This window comes from Marmota flaviventris, chromosome 18 (genome assembly GCF_047511675.1).
Source record: "Marmota flaviventris isolate mMarFla1 chromosome 18, mMarFla1.hap1, whole genome shotgun sequence".
NCBI classification, from domain to species: domain Eukaryota; kingdom Metazoa; phylum Chordata; class Mammalia; order Rodentia; family Sciuridae; genus Marmota; species Marmota flaviventris.
Genome location: NC_092515.1, coordinates 61,339,531 through 61,361,575, shown reverse-complemented (window position 1 = coordinate 61,361,575; position 22,045 = coordinate 61,339,531). Strand labels below are relative to the sequence as shown.

Sequence of the window (22,045 nt, the reverse complement as noted above, 5' to 3'; positions counted from 1 at the left end):
TGGACTTCCCAGACACTTGAGGCTGCTCACCGTCCTGTCCGTGGAGTACTGGCCTGGCTGGAGTGAAGCTCCCTGTGTCCTGGGCACCAGTGGTGGCTTAGCACGGGCTGTCCTCCATCTTCTGTCCTCCTCGTCCTCTCGGGATTGGGGTGCAGTGTGGGCACACTTCCTTGGAACTAGAAGAAAGCAGCAGGAGATCTCAGTTTCACGCTTTGGGGATGAGGCTGTGCCACATACGCTATCATAAGCCTCTGGCCAGCCTTTCGGGGGTCGCAGATGGCCAGACACTGCTGGTGAGAGGGTGTTCGTGCCCAGGGTCTTTCCCATGTCCTCAGGGACACCAGCCAGAACACATTGAGGGCCAAGAATGCTTGGGGTCGCAGGGCCTGCTTGGAGCAGAACACATCGACCGTCCTGCCTCCCCCCAGCTCCTGAGGAGGAGGAGTCGAGGGCTGCCCTTAGGCCAGCATCGTCCCCTGGACGCCACGCCTGGATGTGTGTGGTTAAGTAATAAACTATTTCTGAAGCCGTGTGTGCTCTGAGCCTTTGGCGTGGGACACGCGTGGCTGTGGACCCTGGGTGGGTGGCTGTGTCTCCACTGCCTCGTGACCATCAGGGCTTCAGTTTTCCCCAGGAGGAGAAAGGAGTTGAGGTGTCTCCTGTGTCCCTGTCCCCACCTAGTGCCCCCAGGCAGTGGGGAGAGTGGGGCTTCTTGGGTGAGAGCAATGAGTCCTCTTCTGAGGGTAAGCTCATGAGCAGGGTGCTCCCCACCAGCACATGAACTGAGGACCTCGGTTATCTTTTTTATTTTCTTCATGGCTATCAAAGTAAAAGTGAAAAATTCAGACATTGCACCCAGCAGTGGAAGCTTCTTGGCTCTACCCACCTCCCCAGGAGTCATAATTGCAGTTAATGCTGTTAGCCTGGGCTTCTGGGAAGAGGAGGTTTTCTCTGGAAGTTCAAACTGTCATGGAGAGGGTGGCAGGCCTTTTGCCGCCAGGGGTCGGCAGCAGGGTGGGGAAGCAGGAGCACAGGTGTGGCAGCCACTTTGCAGACACTTGGTGCTAACTGTGGGATGCAGAGGCTGTGGCCCAGCCCAGTTATCTGCTGTGGGGAGCCACGTGCAGATGCCCTGTCCTGGTGCAGGCGCCCCGTCCTGGTGCAGGCGCCCCGTCCTGGTGCAGGCCCTGTCCTGGTTCAGGCACCCCATCCTGGTGCAGGTGCCCCATCCTGGTTCAGGCGCCCTGACCTGGTGCAGGAGCCCCGTCCTGGTGCAGGAGCCCCGTGCGCTCCGTCCTGGTGCAGGCGCTCTGTCCTGGTTCAGGCCCCATCCTGGTGCAGGCCCCCCATCCTGGTGCAGGCGCCCCGTCCTGGTGCAGGCACTGTCTTGGTGCAGGCACCCCGTCCTGGTGCAGGCCCTATCCTGGTGCAGGCGCCCCGTCCTGGTGCAGGCCTGGAGGAGCCGACAGCGTTGCCTGTGGATATTCACGTAGAAGGTAAAAACTTGCAAGATGGTAGCTGCCGTGAGGTGGTCACATCTGGGGGTGTGTTTTTCCTTGAAAGTTGGAGGTCCAGTGGCAGGAGATGACAGGAGCTCACGGCACAGTGCCGGAGGTTTTCTTCTTGTTCCTGACCACTCCCCACAAGAGCCCTCTAGGATGAAGGAACCACCCAGTGCTGGGGCAGGAGCTGGCCGCCCTCCCACCGCCCTCTGCTGGAACCTGGGGACACTGCGGCTCGGCTTGCTGCTTGCTTCTCTGCTTTCAGGTTTGCTGCCGGTCTGGGACCTTGTGAGACCTGGCCTTACCCTGGGCTGATCCTTTTGAACTCAGGCAGCTCACCGATGCACAGCACTGGACTACACCCACTGGAGGCCCCAGCAGCAACACAGCCCCAGTGTGTATGGGGGCCCTTTGTGTCACACCAGGACACCTGCTGCCTCCTGCTGAGTCTTGCTCCCCAGGGTCTGTCCAAGGACAGCCCCCTCCCTCCAGTCTGGACCAGGGCTTCCTGTCTGAGGCTTGCCTCTGGTGGGGATGGCAGGCAAAGGCAGCCAGGGGAGGGGGCTAACCCACCAGGCCAAGCTCCACCAGAAGGCAGCCCAGGGAGGGCTCACTGCTGTCTCCTCCCTTCCTTGGAGGTGTGGTGTTCTGCCAAGTGGGATTGGAGGACAGACTCTCCCAGGTCTCAGCTCCACAGGAGAGTCTATAGTGTGACCTCTGGTGGGCACTCAAGGTCACTGCATACAGCGTGATCCCAGCCCTCAGTATGAAATGAACAAAGAAGCCATTGGATGGTTTTCAAACCTTGACCTTGAGCACCTGTGATCCACAGTGACTCAGGAGGCTGAGTAGGAGGATCCCAAATTCAAGACCAGCCTCTGTAACTCAGTGAGGGCCTGAGCAACTTAATGAGACCTTGTGTCAGATAACAACAACAACTTAAAAAGGAACTGGGAATGTGGTTCAGTATTTAAGTGGCCCTGGGTTCAATCTCTGGTACCAAAAGAAAGAACTTTTCTCCTAGATTGACTGGAAAGTCCGCAGGGCAGATAGGCAGCCACCTGAGTCTTCTTGGGAAGCTGTGTCCCTGACCTGGCTCTTTGTCTCCCTGTCCTTGAAGGGGTGACCCCACTGTACCTTGACCTAGGTCTAAAGGCCCAACTATACCAACGCTGTCACCTGCTGTCACCCAGGAATCAGAGTGCTGGCAGTGGCCTCCAGTGAGAGTCCTCCTGTCCCCGCCAGTCTAACACAGCCAGAGCAGTACCGACTGACAGTTGTGGGGGCCTGGGGGGTCTGCGGGTGCAGGTGTGCTCACGTTGGCTAGGCGCTACATGGCTGGGGAGCTTGTCACCACTGTCTCCTCCCCTCCTTGGAGGTGTGGTGTTCTGCCAGGTGTGATGGGAGGACAGACTCCCAGGTCTCAGCTCACAGGAGAGTCAAAACAGTGGCTGGGTCTTGGAGGGCCAGTGGGTGTTGGCGGACACCTGTGGTTGGGAGCAAAGCACCACGAGGAGACAAAGTCCCACCGTCCCTCAGACCCCTGTGGAGTCTCCCCTCCTCCTTGGCCTCCATTCCTCACTCTGCCCCTCCCACCGGTCGCCTCTCCTCCACCCGGTGCCAGAGCCCCTCCTAGGAGCACTGCTGGGTGTCATGCCTGGCCTCTGTGAAGTCTGAGTTCCACAGAGGGACCCTTTCTGTCCTGTACGTGCCCCTGTGCTTTATACTTCAGAAGAGCAGGGTTGTGTCATCCCCAGAAGTCACCGTTCGCCACTGTGGGGACAGCGCACCCTCGAGTGTGGGGCATCTGTCGGTGGGTCCTGTTTGCTGGGCAGCCCCTCCCTGCTGGTGACGGTGGGCTGTGGGGCGCATCGGCCGGTCCCTCCCTCTTCTGTTAATGGTTCTGTGTTTTTTTCCAGTTGGATTTTCCCCAGTACCAGGGTTGAACCCAGGGGTGCTTAGCCACTGAGCCACACCCTAGCCCTTCTTAAATTTTTTTATTTTGAGACAGGGTCTTGTTAAGTTGCGTAGGGCCTTTCTGAGTTGCTGAGCATGGTCTCAAACTTGTGATCCTCCCGCCTCAGCCTCCAGAGTCGCTGGGATTACAGGCCTGCCCCACCACGCCTGGTGGTAGCAGGACGTGTTAGGAACAGGCGCTATGAAGGTCTGTGCAGTGGGTTTTCACTACTTCAACAGGGAGGCCAGGCCATGCGTCCATTCGCACGGGCCACTGCACATTTCCTGGGGCGTCTGCGGCACTTGAGCCTCCTGCCAGCTGCAGAGTCGCTGGTGCTCTGCATCCCAGCCAGCAAGTCCCGCTGCCTCAGGAGTCTTTATTTCTGCCGTTCTAACAAGTGTGTGGTAGAGACTTGTAGTGCGAGGGGTTCCTGTGCGCGTCCCTGACGGCCGACAAAGCTGGACCTCTGCATGAGCTCGCTGGCCACCCACGTACAACCGTGTGTCTCCTCAGAGCCTGGCACGTTCCCTGGTAAAGAGAATCAGGGGAAAGCTGGGCACAGCGGCCACGCCTGTCACAGCAGTGCTCGGGAGGCTGAGGCAGGAGAATCGTAAGTGTGAGGCCAGCCTGGTCAACTTTGCAAGGCCCTAAGGAATTTAGTGAGATTCTGTCTCAAAAATCAATGGCTGGGGATGTGGCTCAGTAGTGAAGCAACCCTGGGTTCAACCCCCAGTGTCAGAAAAAGAACAATATTGGGGAGGAGAGAGGGGCAGCAGGGTGGAACGGGGGGGGGGGGGGGGGCGTGCTGGAGCCGGGTCCAGCCCTTGGTGTGCCGGGGCTGCGCTGAGCCATCCGCCCTCTCCAGGTCTCAGCTGCCCGGTGCGTTCTGCTCGCCTCTGAAGGCTCCGCAGAGCTCTGGGGGCGCTGAGAAGCGAGCCCGGTGAGGACCCTGGGGCTGCGGTGAGGAGGGAGGGGCTACCGCAGAAGGCTGAGGACAGCCAGGGCCAGGCGCCACTCCATGCTCATCCCCAGCACCCTCCTGCCTGGGAGCCGGCCCAGGTCTGCGCTGGCGACTCCTGGTACGTGGACTCACCCAGGCCTCCTCGAGGGGAAGGTCGAGGGCCAGTGGGGCAGCCAGAGACACAGGGTGAGCCAGGCAGGGAACAGCAGTGCAAGGCAAGACCAGGGGAGGCCAGAGCGGGAGCTATGGCCAGGAGAGAGGCCAAGCCTGGACTTGTGGGTGTGCCCAGTGCCAGTGCTCCTGTCAGCCAGCGCCCTGCAGCCCCAGGAGGGTCCCCAGGCTCAGGAGTGGCTTGGCTGCCAAGTTGAGGCTGGAGGCATGGAGCTGGGGGGCAGCTGCCGCTGGCTGGGGTGGGTGGGAGGATGGGCGCTGCCTCAGGTCCCACCTGCCTGGGGCTCAGCTTTGGAGCCACTGTGATAGTTAGTGGATGCCCAGGCCACCCAGGTGACAGAGGAGGACATTTACTCTGAACCGTGCTGGATGGCCCTTCTTAAGATAGTCACTCAGAAGGCCACCTGGACCATGACCTGGGAGACCTGCCACAGAGTGAGTCCCTGTCCCCTCAGGCCTGGCCTCTCCACTCTCAGGTCAGGAGGGGAGGTGCAGGCTGGACAGTGTGGACAGCCTCGTCACCATGGAGCTGCTCTCCTGTCCCGTGTTCCGCAGTTCTATTGGAAGGCGAGATCCTACAGGGGGCCACCAAGCAGGGGACAGTGGGTGGGTGGGAGGGTGGTCTCAGCCACCTCAAGGAAGTTCTAGGACGTGGTCCCGGGGAACACGGGGTGGGCTGGTGAGGAGGTGCAGTGGGCTCCTGCAGGCCTGGCTGGCCGCAGGCCGAGCTTTTCCTTACTGCTCTGAGAGGAGGAGGATGACGCTGACCCTGTGTCCCCCAGCAGACGGCAGGACAAGGCAAAGGGGCACTGGGGCGTGGGTGTGCCACGGCCTTCAGAAGAGAGCCCTGGAGTGACGGGAGCAAGGGCCATGAAGATGCCCGGAGCCCCCCGAGCACGAGGTAGGGTTTGGGCAACAGGCTGCACAGGACGGCCTGCGGGGGACACCACGGGCCTGGGTGCAGAGTCCGTGTCCAGGGCAGTCGGCCTGAGATGCCAGCTGACAAAGCACCGGGGGTTTTGACCCCGCTCACACCAAGTCTCCCCAGTAAGGGGAAAGAGGGTTCTAAAATCACAGTTCTTGGAATGGACTTTGGAAATCACACTTTTAGCCCACCCCAGGATTCGGATTCGCAGACTTCTTTTCTGGACTTGTCCTGGATCCAGGCAAGGAGCTGGTCCCACTCTGATCCCAGACTCCCCAGGCCCTGCAGAGGCTTACCCCTTGCTCCTCCTTGTAGGGTAAGTCCTCCTCTGCGGCGGGGGACCAGCCCTCTTGCCTTACCTTGGGGAGCCCAGTTCTGAAATAAGAGGGGAGCCTGCCCCACACTTTCCCTGCTGGAGTTCTGGAAGCTCAGACGCGAGTCCCTGTAGCCTGCAGCAAGACAGCTCTCACCTCACTCTCTGCTCATTTCCCTGCCTCTGCCCATCAGCAGCTGTTCACCCCACACCGCTGCAGCCTGCTAGTGTCCCATGCATAGCAGTGGCCGGTGCAAGTGTCCCTCTGCCCAGTGGGTCTGCCCAAGGGCCACTGCTTTCGTCTCTAAGTGAACCAACCCTAGCTCTGGACTGCCTCCAGTCCCTTAAAACAGACTTTGAGGTAAGGCTGTCATCTCAAGGTTTGGGGGGGGGGTGATGAGGGAGACAGGAGAGGTAGGGAAGCAGGGGTCAGTGTAAAGGCATCATCAAGAGGGGCAGCAGTGTGGGCAGCGGAGCTCAGTCTCGTGGGGGCTGCTGGGAGTCAGCTCAGGTGCATCCAGTGTAGACAAGCTGGGACATTTATACACTTCTCCTGTTATTGCTGAGATCTACCCTAGACATGGTCAGGAGACCCTCTGGTGGCTAGGAGCCATTGCATGGCAGGAGTTGGCAGCTGGCAGAGTGGGGTGAGTGCTGAGGGGACGGGCAGGTGTACCGTGTCTCCAGAGACCTGTTTTTCCACCCCATCCAGCCAGGTTGAGTGTCCCTTCTGGTCTGGTGGCTTCTGCTGCTCAGGTGCCAGGTCTTGCTGCAGTGTAGCCACTAGCCCAGTGTCCTCTTGTGCAAGTTTGTGCTTGGTGTTCTCTGAGTGGACACAGACCTGGCCTGAGGCGGGGTGAAGGACTCTTGACGAGCACCACTTCTGCTCTCAGCCAGGGACAATCCATACAGAAGGCCTTGCCTCTGCCTGGGCAGACTGTGGGGAGGTGTGTCCTGGGGCACCTGTGACTCCTTCTCTGAGGGATCAAGGAGCTTCTCTTGGCTTGGCTTGGGTCCCCATGACTCTGGGAGTCACAGAACTCTTTCTGCTTCTTCTTCCCCCTACCTGGGGCTTTGGAGCACAAACCTGGAAGGCAAACTCTTGGTAGCCACAGGCTTCTCTGTTTCCCTCTCTGAGCTGTCCTTTGAATCAGCTTCCTGTCTGCAGCAGGAAGGAGGAGACACCCAGGGAGGAGGAGATGCTGTGTGCATGCTCGTTGGCCTGGGCAGACTGAGCAGTCTCCGTGCCCAGTCTCGCCTCACACCTTGGCAGGCGCTTGCCAAGCCGGGCGAGGTCCTGTTCCTCCCCAGCGCCAAGCAAACAGCTTCCTGAAGCTGGCTCTGTGTCGTTGCTCTTCTGCAGACAGACCTGAGGTTCAGAAAGGACAGGCAGCTGTCTGTATTAGCCTCTGATAAGAGGCAGAGTGAGGACGGGGTGCAGGCCCGGTTCCCAGTGCCCCTGGAGCAGGAGGGTGCAGCGTCCGTTGGCTCACACCCTGCATGCTGATGCCCCATGGTACTGAATCTGGCACCGTGAGCGGTGTCCGTGTTGGGGTGGGCTGCTGTGTCTGCACTTCGCCCTTCTGTGGTTACAGGGTTCTTTCCCACTGCTGGGTAGGGTCCCTCCGTGTTTATGTGTCACGGTTTGTTTAAATCTCTTCTCCTGTAGCTAGACACTCGGGTCATTCCAGTGTGGGGCTGTTAGGAAGAAAGCTGCTGTGGGTAGTTTTGGTTCCTGGTTGGGTGAACATAAGCCCTCACCTGCCTTGCATGTTCACCATGGATGCACACATTTGGGATTTATGAACAGGGCCATTTTGCCAGGGTGGCTGTATTCACTTCATGAACCATGTACACAGGTTCCAGCTGCCACATCCGTGACAGAACTAGGATCTTTGGTCCTTTTAATACTAGCTGTTTTTGGGTGAATGGGGTCAGTGATGACTTATTATTTACATGAAAGGTGTGAGAGTGGCCTGTGGTGAGGGTCAGAGCTTCCAGGGATGCATGAGCCTGAATCTATGCCTTGCTGGGAGACAGTGACATTTCAATGGGCCCAGGAATGTGAGAAACACACTCCCCTGCCCAAACCCAGATAATGGACTTGGAGACACAAGGTACAGTGGAAGAGAGACTTTAATGATGGTCTTGCAAGTTGGTTACCCAAACAATTCATTCCTGAAACTCGGGTTCCTCCCCCGGTTCCTCATAGGCTGAGTACCTGCGGGGTTACAATCTTCCTGAATGTGCCTAAATTTCCTTATGAGCTCATTTCCTTTTTAGTTGGCCCCTGAACCAATCCAATCTAAATGTATCTCTCTGAAAAAGGGTGTGTGGGGGCTGACTTTGGACCTGTCAAGCCTGGGTGTACCAAGGCCGCACCAAGGTGGGGGCTCATCCTGAAGTCTGCTGGTGCAAGGCAAGGACATGCGGACATCTCGCTGCGGTTTCGCTCTCTGCAGTTGTCACGTTAGTAAGCTGTTGTGCAAACTGGCTTCCAGTGACCCTCCATCACAAGCTGAGCCTTGTGCATCCTTTAAACTAAATATCTTGCTTTGAAAGTAGACCATCAAGTGGCTGGGACTGTGGCTCAGCGCTCACCTAGCATGCGCGGGGCCCTGGGTTCGATCCTCAGCACCACATAAAAATAAATGAATGGAATAAAGGTATTGTGTCCAACGACAACTAAAAAAATAAATATTTTTTTTAAAAAGAAAGTAGACCATCAAATATTTTATTCCTCACAGGAGAAAAACAGATATAGCAGAGAAGCCATGTACCCAGACACATTGGGGTGACAGCTGAAATATTCAGCAGGAAGAGCACCGCCCAGGCAGTATGGGTGCTGCCCGGGGAGCGCGTGTGTAGGTCGCGCATGGCTAGAAGCTCATTTTGTTGTTTTTCCAGAGACTGAACCCAGTGGCACTTGACCACTGGGTCACACCCCCAACCCTTTTTACTTTTTGATACAGGGTCTCACTAAGTTGCTTAGGGCTTTGCTAAGTTGCTGAGGCTGGTCTCAAACTTTTGATCCTCCTGCCTCAACCTCTCCAGTGGCTGAGATTGCAGAGGTGCCTTACCACACCCAGCGTGGGTCATGATCTTAATGGTCATATAATGGAGCCCAGAAATCTGACAAGTTCCTGCAAGTATCCTGTTTGTTCTTTGGCAGGAGCAGTGCAGGGGGTAGCTCCTTACAGCTATACTTGCTCATGACCCTTTGGGCAACCAAGATAATTTGAGTATTATAACCAGCCTGAAAATATCTCAAAAGTGGGGAAAGATCTAACCATTTGCAAGAAATACAAATTGGAGTTCAAGATAACTTAAGGAACACAACTGGAGAGGCAGAAGGCATCGGGTTTTACAGAAATATCGGACACACTCCTGTCTCTGTTTCAGCAACCACTCAAGCCACACACCTGAGAGTGAGGGTGCAGGCGGGAGACCAGGGACAGGAAAGCAGGCCAGAGGACCCCAGTTTCCAAGGGCGTCCAGTCTCTGAAGGACAGCTGCCAAATCTCAGCCTTCAAACCCAGGATGCTCAGTAGACATTTCTCTAACAGCCATGGTTTCTGGTTTCCGGCCATCGTAGGGTTGCCAGATTCAGCACAAGAACACGCGGCACCCAGCCTTACTGGAGTTTCAGGCCACACAGCTAAGGGTCACACTGTCCCGGAAGCCGTCCTTCTGGGGCTGCATGTGTAGCCCTGCCGGCCGCTGCAACCTCCCTCTCTCCTTACAGGGGACGGAGACCCCGCCTGGGGAGCCCCGTGGGCGCACGAGCTCGCGCGGCAGATAGGGTGAGTGGGCTCCCCTGGGGCGCGGGCGGTGGGCTTCCGGTCGATGTCCACGCAGGCCAGGGCAGCATACGGCTCGCGAGGACTGCGCTCCGCGCTCCCTGGCCCTGTCCGCACTGCCCTGCCGCGAGAGCCAATCAGCCACCAGCTGGGCGCACGTGCGCCAGGGCGCGGGCCCATTTGCAGGCGGGAGCGGTTGGAAGTGGGGGCAGTGGGGGCAGCGGGGCGCTTCACCGTGAGGCTTGCTCCACGGCCACGCTGCGCCCCGTGCACTCGCCAGGGCGCGTCATGATGGGTGAGGGCCGTCGCTTGGCCACCCGAGGCCGCGCCCGTGACTGCCCCCCGGGAGCACGGGGCCGACGTCTCACGGCACCGGAAGTGTCCACAAAGTCTTCGGGGGCGGCTGAGTTTAGCTGTGCACCCAGGCCCTACCCCCGTCTCCCAGCTTCGCTCTCTGGCCGGCCTCTCTCACTACGCAAGGTGACCCCCAAGACCTGGAGCGTCCTCGTGGTCAGAGCACCGCAGTGAAGCAGTGTCCTACGGCTCCCAGCCAGTCCAGCGCACGGCCCGATGGAGGCTCACGGGGCAGACGGGAGTGGGGACGCCATTCTGAGCCCATCTCCAGGGCTACCTTCCAGGCCGGAGCGGTGGGTTTGGCCCACCTGGACTAGGTGGCTGATAGGGCAAGGCCCAAGGAAAGAGCAGAGCTGGCCTCACAGAAGGGGCGTGGGTGGCGCAGGGCAGCCCCTCCACTGTCTTGGAGCATTAGCTGGGGCAGTGGCGCTCAGTGACCTGAAGCTGTTACTGTAAATGAAACAGCAATTATAGGACCCTTCCATTAGTGACCAAACCTGGAAACATGGTTTCCACCATCCGGCTGTGAGGGACATTGGGCTTTGCTTTGTGCTCCGTTTACACCTGCTGGAGACCCCATCTGACCATCCTGTCCGAGCTGGAGCCCAGCTTTTGCACTGGAGTGTGCTCACTGTGGAGGAGGGCATTCTCCCTCAGCGCCCAGCAAGCCTGGGGTGTCTGATAAGGAGGGCCCTAGGTGGGGCAGGCGGGTGACTGGCAGCCCCATTTTGGAAAGTTCTCCAGAGTTGAAACACTGGTCTTTCCTGCCCAGCTGGGCGCAAAGTTAGCTGAGAGCCTTGAAGCAGGTTGGCTGGGGGTGCTGGTTCCCCCAGCATCACCCCACACTTCCTCAGCTCAGAGGACGGGGCTTCACCCTTGGGGTGGTGCCGAGTTCCGGCTCAGCAGACCCACACCCTCTCCCAGCACCTGGCCCCCGTTTACACAGAGCCTCCCTGCTCTTCTTTTCTAGGAAGAGCACATTTCAAACCTTCAGGAGAGAAGTGCACTCCCCAGGTGGTTCGGTGAGGGAACAAGCCCTGTGCTGCTTTGCCCGACCCCGTGGGGTGGGAGAGTGAGGGCAGGAGTCCAGGGCTGCATCGTGACAGGGCCGTGTGTGGTTATGGGGCATCCGTGACCCTCCCACCATCCCTCCCCAGGCCCTCACGCTCCTCGCTGTGTCCAGAAGCCCAGGAGCACCAGAGACCCCCGGGGGCCTGCTCCAGGCCCTGACTTCTTACCTACCCTTTCCTTCCCCCTAGAGAAGGAAGAGCCCTGTGTGGAGTGACACAGAGGAACCCCAGGAGCAGCCAGCTGCCCTCGTCCTCTGGGGTGGACTCTGCTGTCATTGGGGGGCTCCCCGAGCGTGCAGCCTGCCTCTGTCAGAGGAGTTGTAGTAGGGGCGCCTGCCCTGTCCCCCCCTACTCTGCTGGCCCTGACCACTAGTCCAGGCAGGGCCTCAGCTCACGTTGCCGCGTCCCTCATCCCTCCTTGCCTGCCTCTTGCTCAGGTGTGCCTGGGCCACTGCACTCTCCTCCAGGAGCCCGTCTGCTGTGAGTGCCAGGTCAAGTTCCAGGGCCACTGGCCTGTGCCCAGGGCTGAGGCAGCACTGCCGTACTGGGTCCCTCTGTCCCTGAGACCTCGAAAGCAGGTAGGTGGCTGGTCAGGGTCTTCACCTGGGCCCGGGTGACTGTCAGGGGTCTCACCTCCTCAGGATTATAAGCATTGTATGAATGACACTTTTGTGTGTGGTTGTTTTTTCTTATTTTGGTACGAGGGATTGAACCCAGGTGCACTTAACCGCTGAGCCACACCCCCAGCCCTTTTTATTTTGAGACAGGGCCTCGCTAAGTTGCTGAAGCTAGCTTTGAACGTGTGATCCTCCTGCCTCAGCTTCTTGAGTTGCTGGGTTACAGATGGGTGTCATGGTGCCTGGCTGAGTTGTGTGTCTTAAACAGAATTTTCTTTCTTTGGTACCGGGGATTGAACTCAGGGGCACTAGACTCCTGAGTCAAATCTCAGCCCTGTTTTGTATTTTGTTAGAGACAGGGTCTCACTGAGTTGCTTAGGGCCTCACTAGATTGCTGAGGCTGGCTTTGAACTCACGATCCTCCTGCCTCAGCCTCGAGAGTCACTGGGATTACAGGCGTGGGCCACTGCACCCGGCCTGTTTTAAACAGATTTTTAAAGCACTGTATCTGTGGGCGGATGGGTGACATGGGTAAGCTGCCTGGGTGTGCAGTGTGTCAGCCTTGGCACGTACGTCCCCAGCAGAACTGCAGCAGGTCGAGGCAGCAGCTCGTGCGCAGCCCCGGGAAACCGCCTAGAGCAGTGTGTGTCTGCCGGACGGTCCAGCCCCAGGCCCCAGGCAGCTGCTGATGTGCTTGTCCGGTGGCTGGTCTGTGTTTCCGAGGCTTTTATGTAACTGAAGTGTGCCCTGGCTGTGTTCGCAGAGTCCCGTGTCGTCACTGTGGGGCTCTGCCACGCGGCGTGTGCGTGGGTGGCACTGTCACTGCCGAGTGGCGCTCCTCCATGTGGAGCGACCACGCTCCTATGGAAGGATGTCCAGCTGTTTCCACGTTTGCTCTGCTACAGGCACAGCCGCTGTGGCCTTTGTGCTCGGGTCTTTAGGAGGACGATGCTTTCGCTCTCTTGGGTAAAGGCTTAGTGGTAGAGCGGCTGGATGGGAAGGTGGTGTGCGATGACTTATTTCCAGAGCCCAGGGCCTGGCCTGTGCTGCCCTCTTCCACTGGGCTGTCCCTGCTCTGAGCTCCACTTCCTTCTTAGGTGGCGGTGCTGTTCAGGGCCCCAGGTCCTTTGCCTTCTCAGTCACTTTTTAATTTTCATGATTTTTTCCCTTTTTGTGGTCCTGGAGGTTGAGCCTGGAGCCTTGAGCACTCTAGGCGAGCGCGCTGCGAGTGTGCTGTGTCACCAAGCCCAGTCTGTCCCTTTACCAGGTGTGGGTGGCCTGCAGTTCATACTTGTGTTCTGTGAGGACTGAGCCTATCAAAGATCTCTCCATCTCCCCCCTCTTCTGGCGGCACCAGGGATTGAACCGGGGCCTGGCGCACACCAGGCAGAGGCTCTCCCGGGAGCCCGTCCCCACCCCGGCCACACGCCTCACCATCTGCATGTCATACTTGGCAGTGTCTGTGCAGATACTTTGTTGGTTTAAACGAGGGGGTTGTTTGTTTCCTTCTTAGTTTTCAGAGCTCTTTATTTATTGTGGCTACAAGTCCCTTGTCAGCTGTTTGTGACTGTCTCTCCATGTCTTTGGCTTGACTTCTGATTCTCCTGTCGGTATCTTTCAAAGTGAGGAGCTGTAGGTTGTGCTGAAGTCCAGCTCGGGAGCTTGGTGTGCTCTGCACCATGCTCAGGTGCCCACCTGGCCCCTTGAGAAAGGGCACTTTGTGCTGTGGCGAGACCAGGCTCCTCTGATGGAGGGGGCAGCATGTGATGGTTGTGTGGCAGTCCATAGCCTTCCACAGTGACGTCCGCGGGTGTCCATGTGCACAGGTCTCAGTGGGCATGGGCAGTCCGTCCCCCTGCACTTACCTAGCACCCTCTGACTGGACTCACTGACACTTTCTGGGGATGTTGTCTTAGCCCAGAATGTTTTCCCAACTCAGTCCATTTTCTTGTTCTCTCCTGTTGGACAGTGCTGGGCCATGCTGGGCCATGCTGGGTTGTTCTGGGCAGTGCTGGGCCATTCTGGGCAGTGCTGGGCCGTGCTGGGCAGTGCTGGGCAGTGCGCTCAGGAGCAGGACAGAGGCTGGTTTGTTTCTAGTCCAGCAGCTGCTGTGGAGATGGGCCCATGCTGAAGAGGTGGGCAGGTGGGCAGGGTCCTTGTCCTCCAGGGTGAAAGGACCCCAGACAGGAGCTATCTGGGGCCATGGTGAAGAGAGGGACAGAGATGGAGGGGTGTTGGTTTTTGTCCCCTGAGAAGGGTGCCTGGCTGTGGTCACTACTGACAGGAGTGCAGTGGACATTCCCATGTGCCCATTGCAGTGCAAACTGTTCTGATAGGAAGTGTCCCTAGGAGTGGAAATCTGGATCACAAGTGATGTCCACTCAGAACGCCAGCAGAGCCCTCTTCATAGCTGAGCGTGTGGAGATGCAGAGTGGCCGGTGCCCAAGGGCCCCAGCTGGGGACCCAAGGCCCAGGATGTAGCTGCTCCTCCAGCCGCAGCCTGTGTGTCCTGCGGATGGTGGCAGGCAGACCTCAGAGGTCCTGTGGGTCATCAGAGAGGGGCATCCGAGCTCCTTGGCCCAGGAGGTTGGGGTGCCTGTGACGGGGCTGCAAGAGGGGCCTCCCGGGGTCTGTCCTGCTGGGTGTCCTTCCAGAGCGTTCTCTGGCCTTCCTCTGGTAGATCCCCAGGATGGTCCGGTTTTGTATCCCCAAAGCCACCAAGACCTGCGCCTGCCCGTGCCACCACTTTGGGGGCCGCCTCCCGCTGCCTAGGACCAAGGCCGTGATGCCATACTGGGTGCCGCGGGGGCTGAGGTCTCAGAGGAAGGTGAGAAGAGACTGGCATAGCAGTGGGGCTGGGGGGGCGCCGAGGTGAGGGGTGCAGGCGGGAGCCTCCCCACAGAGCCAGGGAGGGTCGACCTGCGACCTGTGACCTGCGTGGGTTCTGGTGACTGCTGGGTGGCCCTGTGAGCAGGGCAGAGGTGTGGCACTCCTGCCGTGGGTCCCTCCCCCTCCTCCCTCTCCCCCCTCTCCCCCTCCTCCCTCTCCCCCTCCTCCCTCTCCCCTTCCTCCCCCTCCCCCTCTCCCCTTCCTCCCTCTCCCCTCCCCCTCTCCCCCTCTCCCCTTCCTCCCTTCCTCCCTCCCCCCCTCTGCTTGCTGCCTCCTCTTCCCACCTCCTCCCTCTCCCCCTCCTCCCTCTCCCCCTCTGCTTGCTGCCTCCTCTCCCCCCTCCTCCCACTCTCCCCCCTCCTCCCTCTCCCTCCCCTCTCCTCCCTCTCCCCCTCCTCTCTCTCCCCCTCCCCCCTCCCCTTCCTCCCTCTCCCTCTCCTCCCTCTCCCCCTCCCCCTCTCCCCCTCCTCCCTCTCCCCCTCTGCTTGCTGCCTCCTCTTCCCACCTCCCCCTACTCTCCTCACCCCTCCTGTCTCTCCTCTCCCACCCCCAGCATCCTCAGAGGCCGCGGGAGGGCTGGCCCTGGGCAGCCCTCGGCTTCCTGTCCTCTTGCCCTGACTGTCCACACCCCCACGCAGGCCCTCCTCCCCAGGGGCCTTCGCTCCTCCTGGGGTAGTGAGAGGTCTCCTCCTCCCTCCTCCTGCATTCCACATGCTGGTTGTCCAGCCTGGACCGGCTGGCTGTCCCCAGAGAGGACCTGCAGGCCCTAGCATGGGGGCTCTGGCCTCCCCTCTGGGGGTCCCTGGGCTGACGCGCTCGCCCCTTCCTGTCTTTTAGGTGGTGAGGAAGCAGCGGAATCTCAAGGCCCTGCAAGGTGACTCGGCCAGCGGGTGGCTCACCTCCCCCTCCCTGGGAAGGGGGTCCCAGGAGCCTCGTGGTGGGAGGGGAGGGTGCGCTCCCCCAGACATCTGCGGAACAGGGGACCTTGCTGTGCCTCCCTGCCCACCAGGGGTCAGCACCACCCGCGGCCCTTTCCCAGTGTCCCAGGGGGCTGCAGCTGCCCCTTGCTGGGCTAGGCAGGGTCTGCAGTGTTTCAGCGGCAGGCTCCTCAGCCCGAGGCGTGGTGTGCGTGCGTGCGTGCGTGTGATCATGAGCGTGTACCGTGATCGTGGCGTGGCCCACATTCCTACCTGTGACCCGCCATGTGCTCACTGTCCCTTCACGGTGTGCTGGATGCTCAGGGCGGCTCTCAGGCTTATGCTCGCCGCGTCCCTGTGACCAGCCAGGCAGGCACGTGTGCTCGCGCTGGGCGTGGCCTGTGCTCACAGTCGTGGGCTCTGCACAGAGTGTGTTCACACGTGCGTACGGAGCGTATGTAGGTGTCCAGGTCTAGTGGCCTGGTGCCTGGGAGAAGCTGTCCTCTCTGTGCTGCATTTGCAGAGCGGGCTGCCCTGTCCTGAGGGTGTTCCCTGCAGAGGGCGGCCGGCCAGCTCGGCTGGTGCGGCGTCCTTCCCTGGGGCACCGTGCGGGCTCTGCGCAGTGAGTCCCCCGACAGGAGGGCTGGTGCTCTGGGACGGTGAGGGGCTCTCTGGGGACTCCCAGAGGCACGGGGGGGGGGGGAGCGCCTGGGAAGGGCCGTCTTCATGATGCGAACACAGGTACTGGCCACTGGTACTGCCCCACTGGCAAAAGCAGTGCTCAGGAGCAGACTTTGTCCGGCCTCTGTGTGGGGCAGTTGGGGTTATCTGTCCTCCTTACAAGCAAGCTCTGCTCAGAAACGGCTCGTGGAGACTCTCCACACGCTCCCATCCTCAGCAGGGACCCCCGAGCGTGATACGGAGTGAGCAGCAGTGCCCACCAGCAGTGCTCAGGAGGAGAATGGCCACAAGGGTATCCCTGAAACACGGCACCTGCCTCCCAGGGAGGGAGCTGTGGGCAACAGGGAAAGGGACCGGGTGAACTGCCTGGGGATGCTTTGGGGAGAGCCCAAGGCATTGCTCCCAGGAAAATATGCACAGCAGAGTCCCAAAACAGGGCTCCACCAAGGTGGGCGTGGTGGCACACCTGTAATCCCAGCTGCTCAGGAGGCTGAGGCAGGAGGAACACAAGTTGGAGGCCAGCCTCAGCAACTCAGAAATGCACAGAAAGGAAAAAAAAGCAAATTGTGGAGCCATGTGCACAAACTGTCGTGTTAGGCCAGTGTCAGTTTCCACCGCAGGCGTGCTCTTCTGGCTCGGGCAGTTGTGCGGAGCGTGATTCTAGCCTCAAAACTGGCCAAGCCAGGAGGCCGGCGGCCCTGAGGCGGGACAGGAGCACACGTCTCCTCGCTCCTGCGAGCACAGGACTGTCGTCCCCTCCAGCGTCCGGCACAGGTCTGAGTGTTGGGGGTGCTTTCCTTGGTCCCAAAGTCAACTGATGTCCACTTTGGAGAGGGAGTCTGTATTTTTCTTGTAACCGGGACTTCTGTGCTTCTTGGGTCTATGCCTTTGTGGCAGAACGTCCCCGAGGAGAGTGCCTTTACGGTCTCTCAGGCTGGGGTGCCTCCGTGTTCACATGGCGGGCTTCCTGTCCATAGCATCGCGGGGCCACGCGCAGGCCACGTGGTCCTGAAGGGTCAGGGTGGAAGCTTGAGCTGCTGTGGGGTGAACACTGGAGCCCCCCACGATGGCGGGAGTCGCGTACCGCCAGGGGCTGCCTGGGCACGCACAGGTGGCGGCTACACGCGCGGGTGGTGGCTACACGCCAGGGCATCTGTGTGGACAGTCCACGCCCCTGGCCATGGGGAGGAAAGGGCAGGAGGGAACGGAGCGCTGAGGAGGGGACGCCGCGGAGGTCCCTGGTGCTCCCAGAAAGGCTCCTGTGGTGTGCGGAAGGCGGCCCTGACGTGGCCGCGAGTGGCCCCCGGGAGGACGCAGCCGGGGGTCATGGCAGGTCTGCTCTTGGCTTCGCCACGGGCGAGGACTGTTGGGAAGACGTCGCTGGGCTGTGGGTTTCTGGGCGCTGGGACCCTGGGGAAGCATCCTGCAGCCCGAGCTCTCCTGCTGGTCCCCGCAGGCCTGTCCCCAGGGCTCTGCTTTGCTGGTGTCCTGAGGCCGCCCGGCCCCTCCCTGCTGGACAGTGATTTGGAGCAGATCCCAGGCAGAGGTGACCCAGGGCACCTCAGAGGCTGCAGGCCACGCGGCGAGGCTACCCTGCTCCGTGGCGGCTTGGGGGGACCGGTGCCCGCTCACGCCCAGCCCTCCTGCCCTAGACACCCCCCTGGACGTGCGCTCCCGGCACAACCGCTGGCGGATCTGCAGCAACGGGCGCCCCCTGGCCAAGTGGCAGCGGCTGCAGGCCATTGAGCAGGATGAGCTGCTGGCCCTGGGGAGGGCAGTCGGCCCCCCGGCCCCGTTCCCTGCCCTCCTGCAGGCCCTCCTGAGAGTCGTCATGTCCACGCGGTGAGCAGTGGGGCTGGGGTGGCCTGGGCCCGTGCTCACTGTGCCGTGCTTTGTCCTGGGAAGTCAGGCACAGGAACGCCCGCCCGGCTCTGGTACCCGGAGTCCTGCCCACTCCTGCCCACCTCCCAGCCCTGCATCTCATTCTGTCCAGAACGGCCTCCGTCGTGGTGGTGACCTGTCTCCGGCAGGGCCTGGCTGGCCCAGCTCTCAGGGCCCAAGGGCCTGTATCAGCTGGACGTTGACAACAGGCCTTGCTTGGCTGGGTGCGGGGGATGCCTGAGGTCCTCTAGCCACGTGCCCAGCTAGGCTCGGGGTGCCAGGGCTACCCATCTGGTGGACACTGGGCAGCGTGAGGGCTCAGAGCCTTCCCAGCAGGGAGTGGGGAGCAGGACGGGAGTGGCAGCTGCATTCCCCCTCCCTGTGCAGCCTGCGGCTGGGTCCTCGGCCCTCCCGGGCGCGGGCTGCTCAGGCTGAGCCACTGGCCCTGCCCGGCGGCCGGAAGGCAGTGCAGCCAGGACTGCTCCTCTGCGGCTGCGCCTCCCGAGTCCCTGAGCACAGTGGGGCTGTCCACGCCCGAGAGCCTGGACGAGGGCACCAAGGCTGCGGTCTCAGGCTGGGCAGTTCCTCTCTCTGCAGCCATTATTTTTGGATCTGAAGTTGGACTGTCCACTGCTGTCAGCACACCCACAGAAGACCAGCCGCGGCCTCCGCCACCTGCGCAGTCGGGAGCGGCCTGTGACCCCACTGTCTGCCTGTTCATCTAGTTCACAGCCAGATTCCGTCCACGGGACTGGTCAGGTGACTTTATTTAGTGAGTTGGTGTGAAATCAGGTGAGATTCTGGTGTGAACACAGCCAATAAAAGTTATTTGAGAAACTCTAGGCTGGCCTCTTCAGTGATGACCGTGGCTCCCTCAGTAAGGAGGGCTCCTTCTCCACCGCTGTCCTGGGAGGAGAGCCGGTTCTGCGTCCCCCGGCCAAGGCACAGCACGTCCACTGGGGGAGGGCCTGCTTCAGGTGGGTCTCAGCCTCGGCTTTTTAGAGATCCACAATCCACGTGTTGTAACTTCCACCCCCGAGGCCTGCGACCAAGTGGTCTCACTGTGTCACCATCCGACCGCGCACTCGTCCTCCCTGGGCACCAGGAGTCTGCTCTCTGTCTCTGACCTGCCTGCTGGGCACCCTCCCTGGGCACCAGGAGTCTGCTCTCTGTCTCTGAGCTGCCTGCTGGGTACCCTGCGTCTGACTGGCATCGGGCCCTCCGTGGCTGGGTCTGGCCCCTTCACTCGGTGTCTTGATTCCAGGGTCATCCACGGTGGAGTGTGGGTCACAATGCCAGTCCTCTTGGTGACTGAGTGATAGCACGCTGTGGGTGTGGCCCTCTTGCCCTCTGTCATCAGCAGCAGACCTGGGGGACGTGGTGGTGTCCAGGCCTGTGGTCACGGCTCTGCTCCAGGACCCTGGGAGCATTTGGCCCCATTGTTCTAGGTCTGTCCCCTGTGCTCCAGGGATGTGACGCTGGGGCCGCACCACTGTCCTGTCCAATGCAGTGACGAACTCGCCATGGTCCCCGCTGAAGCACACCTGGTCTCTGCACCCTCTGCCTGCGGGCGTTGTCGGGTGCGGCCTGCGGTGCCAGAGAGGGCACAGTCTCAAAGTCTCTGTGGAGTGGCTGTGGTGTGACTGTCCAGGGGTGGGAAACACGTTTCTGTAGTAACTGGGCCTCAGGGAGCCCAAAGAACACCCACCTGCCCACTTACCCATGCACATACTTGCCCACCTGCCCTCCCACTCACCTGCCTGCCCGCCTACCTGCTACCTGCCCACCTGCCCACCCAGGTGTCTACCTGCTCATCTACCTGCCTATCTGCCCACCCATGCACCTATCTATCTGCCCACCTGCCCACCCACTCACCTGCCTGCCCGCCTACCTGCTACCTGCCCCCCACCACTTACCTACTCACTAACTTTACCTGTCCCCCCACGTACCTACACACCAACCCACCTTCCTGCTCCTGGTCCACCCATGTGTCTACCTCCCCACCCGTCCACCCGTCCATTCCCTTACCTCTCCCTCTTTCTCCCTGCCCCCCACCATTTACTGAGCAATGGTGCGCAGCCCAGCCCTGTCCAGTTAACTCTGATGGTGGAAATATCCGCCTGTGCTTCCCAAGACAGCCACCGGCCACATGTGCCTGTTGGACCCTTGAAACACGGCCACTGGAGATCTGGATTTTAATGGGCGTTTGTCCTCTTAGGTTTATGTGTAAACAGCCCCAGGAGCCCAGAGGCCAGCGTGTGTGATGGTGCACACGAGGCTTGGTGGTCAGGGCTGCCCTCCCCAGCAGATGGACCAAGGCCCTGCGCCAAGCCTTTGTGGCTTTCTAGAATGCTCCATGAGTCTGGTGGGTGCCGCGGACATGCCGGTCTGGATGCTGTCCTTCCTAACCTCATCCCTGCTTTGGGGTGAGGGCAGTGGTCCCCCCCACATTGTGAACTGGCAGAGCTGAGATTCGGGTATGCTGGCCTGGCTGTACTGGACCAGCCAGGGGTGGCCGAGCCTCCTGGGCAGTGTGGGAGAGAACCGGGGGCCTGGATGAGGAGGGAATGAGGGTTTGGGAGGGTTCAGGAACCTGCCCAAGGTCACAGAGGTCATGAAGCAGGAGTGTGGCCCAGAGCCCAGCTCCACCTACTATACCCTCGCCCAGGCCTCAGGCAGGGCCAGCGGTGCGTGGAGGACACCAGTGGCCAGTGGGGAAGCCCTGCATCCTCCCGGACTGACCTCTTGGTGTCCAGGCTCCGTGGTGCTTCTGAGAGGTCAGGAGCTACCTGGGCCTCCCCACCTCCCTCTCCCAGGACCCTCTGCACATTCCTCCCCTCACTGTGAGCAGCCACGTCCTGCCGTGCGGGCACTGATGCCCACGGGTGTTCACTGGGCTCTGTCTCTGCAGAGGACAGAATGGCGGAGGTCCCACGTGGGCCCCGGGCAGAGGGTTATCCGTCTGTGTGTGGATCTTGCTTTAAGGATGGGGAAGTGGCCTTAGAGAGAGGAGTGTGGTTACGCAGCCAAGTGACGGAGCTGGATTCAAAACAGCCCCTTCTGGTCCTAAAGCCCCTGCCGTGGCCACATACGATCCCACTCCCAGGAGCCCCGTCAAGACTCTGGTGGCAGAAGACCCCACTTCACCCACCTCAAGCAAAGGGATCTTGTTCCTGGTCCTGGTCTGGGGACTTCTGTGTCTCCCTCCTGGACTTGGGTGTGCCACAGTGACCTCGGTCTGCTGAGACCATCCAGCTCCTCCTCTGGACTGAGTCCACTGGCTGCTCAGCAGGAGCTTGTATACAGTCGGCACACAATGGTGGCTTCATTGAGTGAGTGAATTCCAGAGCTCCAGCCCTGTGCTGGGAAGTACCATGCTGTTTTTTGTGGGGGTGGCCTGTTGACCAGCGGGCACCAGGAGCTGGGCTCCCGTGTGGCCATGGGGGATCAGGCGTGCCTGAGGGACAGGGTGAGGGCTGGGGCCACTGGCGGCCTGCAGATGGCGGGCTGTGCCTGCCCAGCTCCTGGGCAGCTTCCCAGGTCTTTAGGACTGACCTGGGAGTGCCCTGCGATGGGTTCTCATGCCAGGGCTGGGGTGGGCAAGAGCCCCGGTGGCTCAGCCAGGCCTCTGGGGCAGGGCGGAAGCTTGGGTTTGCCTGGTGCACCCCGTCCTTGGGGACCCTCTGACGGCTCTTATTGCCTGGCCCTTCAGAGTGCCCACAGGTACCCGTGTTGGAGACCTGGCATCTGGGAGGGTGGGGGACTCGCCGTCCCCCCTCACCATGGGTGTCGTAGCCAAAGCTTCACAGCAGGCGGCTGGCAGGGCAGGACTTGAACTTGGGCCTCCCGCCTCCCACGCAGGCCGCCTCCTGTTCCTGGAGCCACCTCCTCCTTCCCCAGGAGACTCTGTCCACACCCCTGCAGGTGAGTGGCAGAGGGGTGGGCTTCACACGGAGTCAGCCCTGAGCTTGGCCCGGAGCTCGGGGCCAGTCGCCAGGTCTGCCTCA

General features: G+C 60.5%; 1 protein-coding gene across 1 annotated transcript; it reads left to right on the top strand.

Moving 5' to 3' along the window:
• Positions 1–10,199: 10,199 nt before the first annotated feature.
• On the top strand, positions 10,200–18,803 carry C18H16orf95 (chromosome 18 C16orf95 homolog). Its single transcript, XM_071604203.1, has 7 exons — positions 10,200–10,276; positions 10,954–10,984; positions 11,491–11,631; positions 14,351–14,497; positions 15,397–15,433; positions 17,678–17,999; positions 18,636–18,803. Exons 1-7 carry the CDS (start codon positions 10,200–10,202, stop codon positions 18,652–18,654), a joined length of 774 nt encoding a protein of 257 aa, XP_071460304.1. The 3' UTR covers positions 18,655–18,803.
• The last annotated feature ends 3,242 nt before the right edge of the window (positions 18,804–22,045 follow it).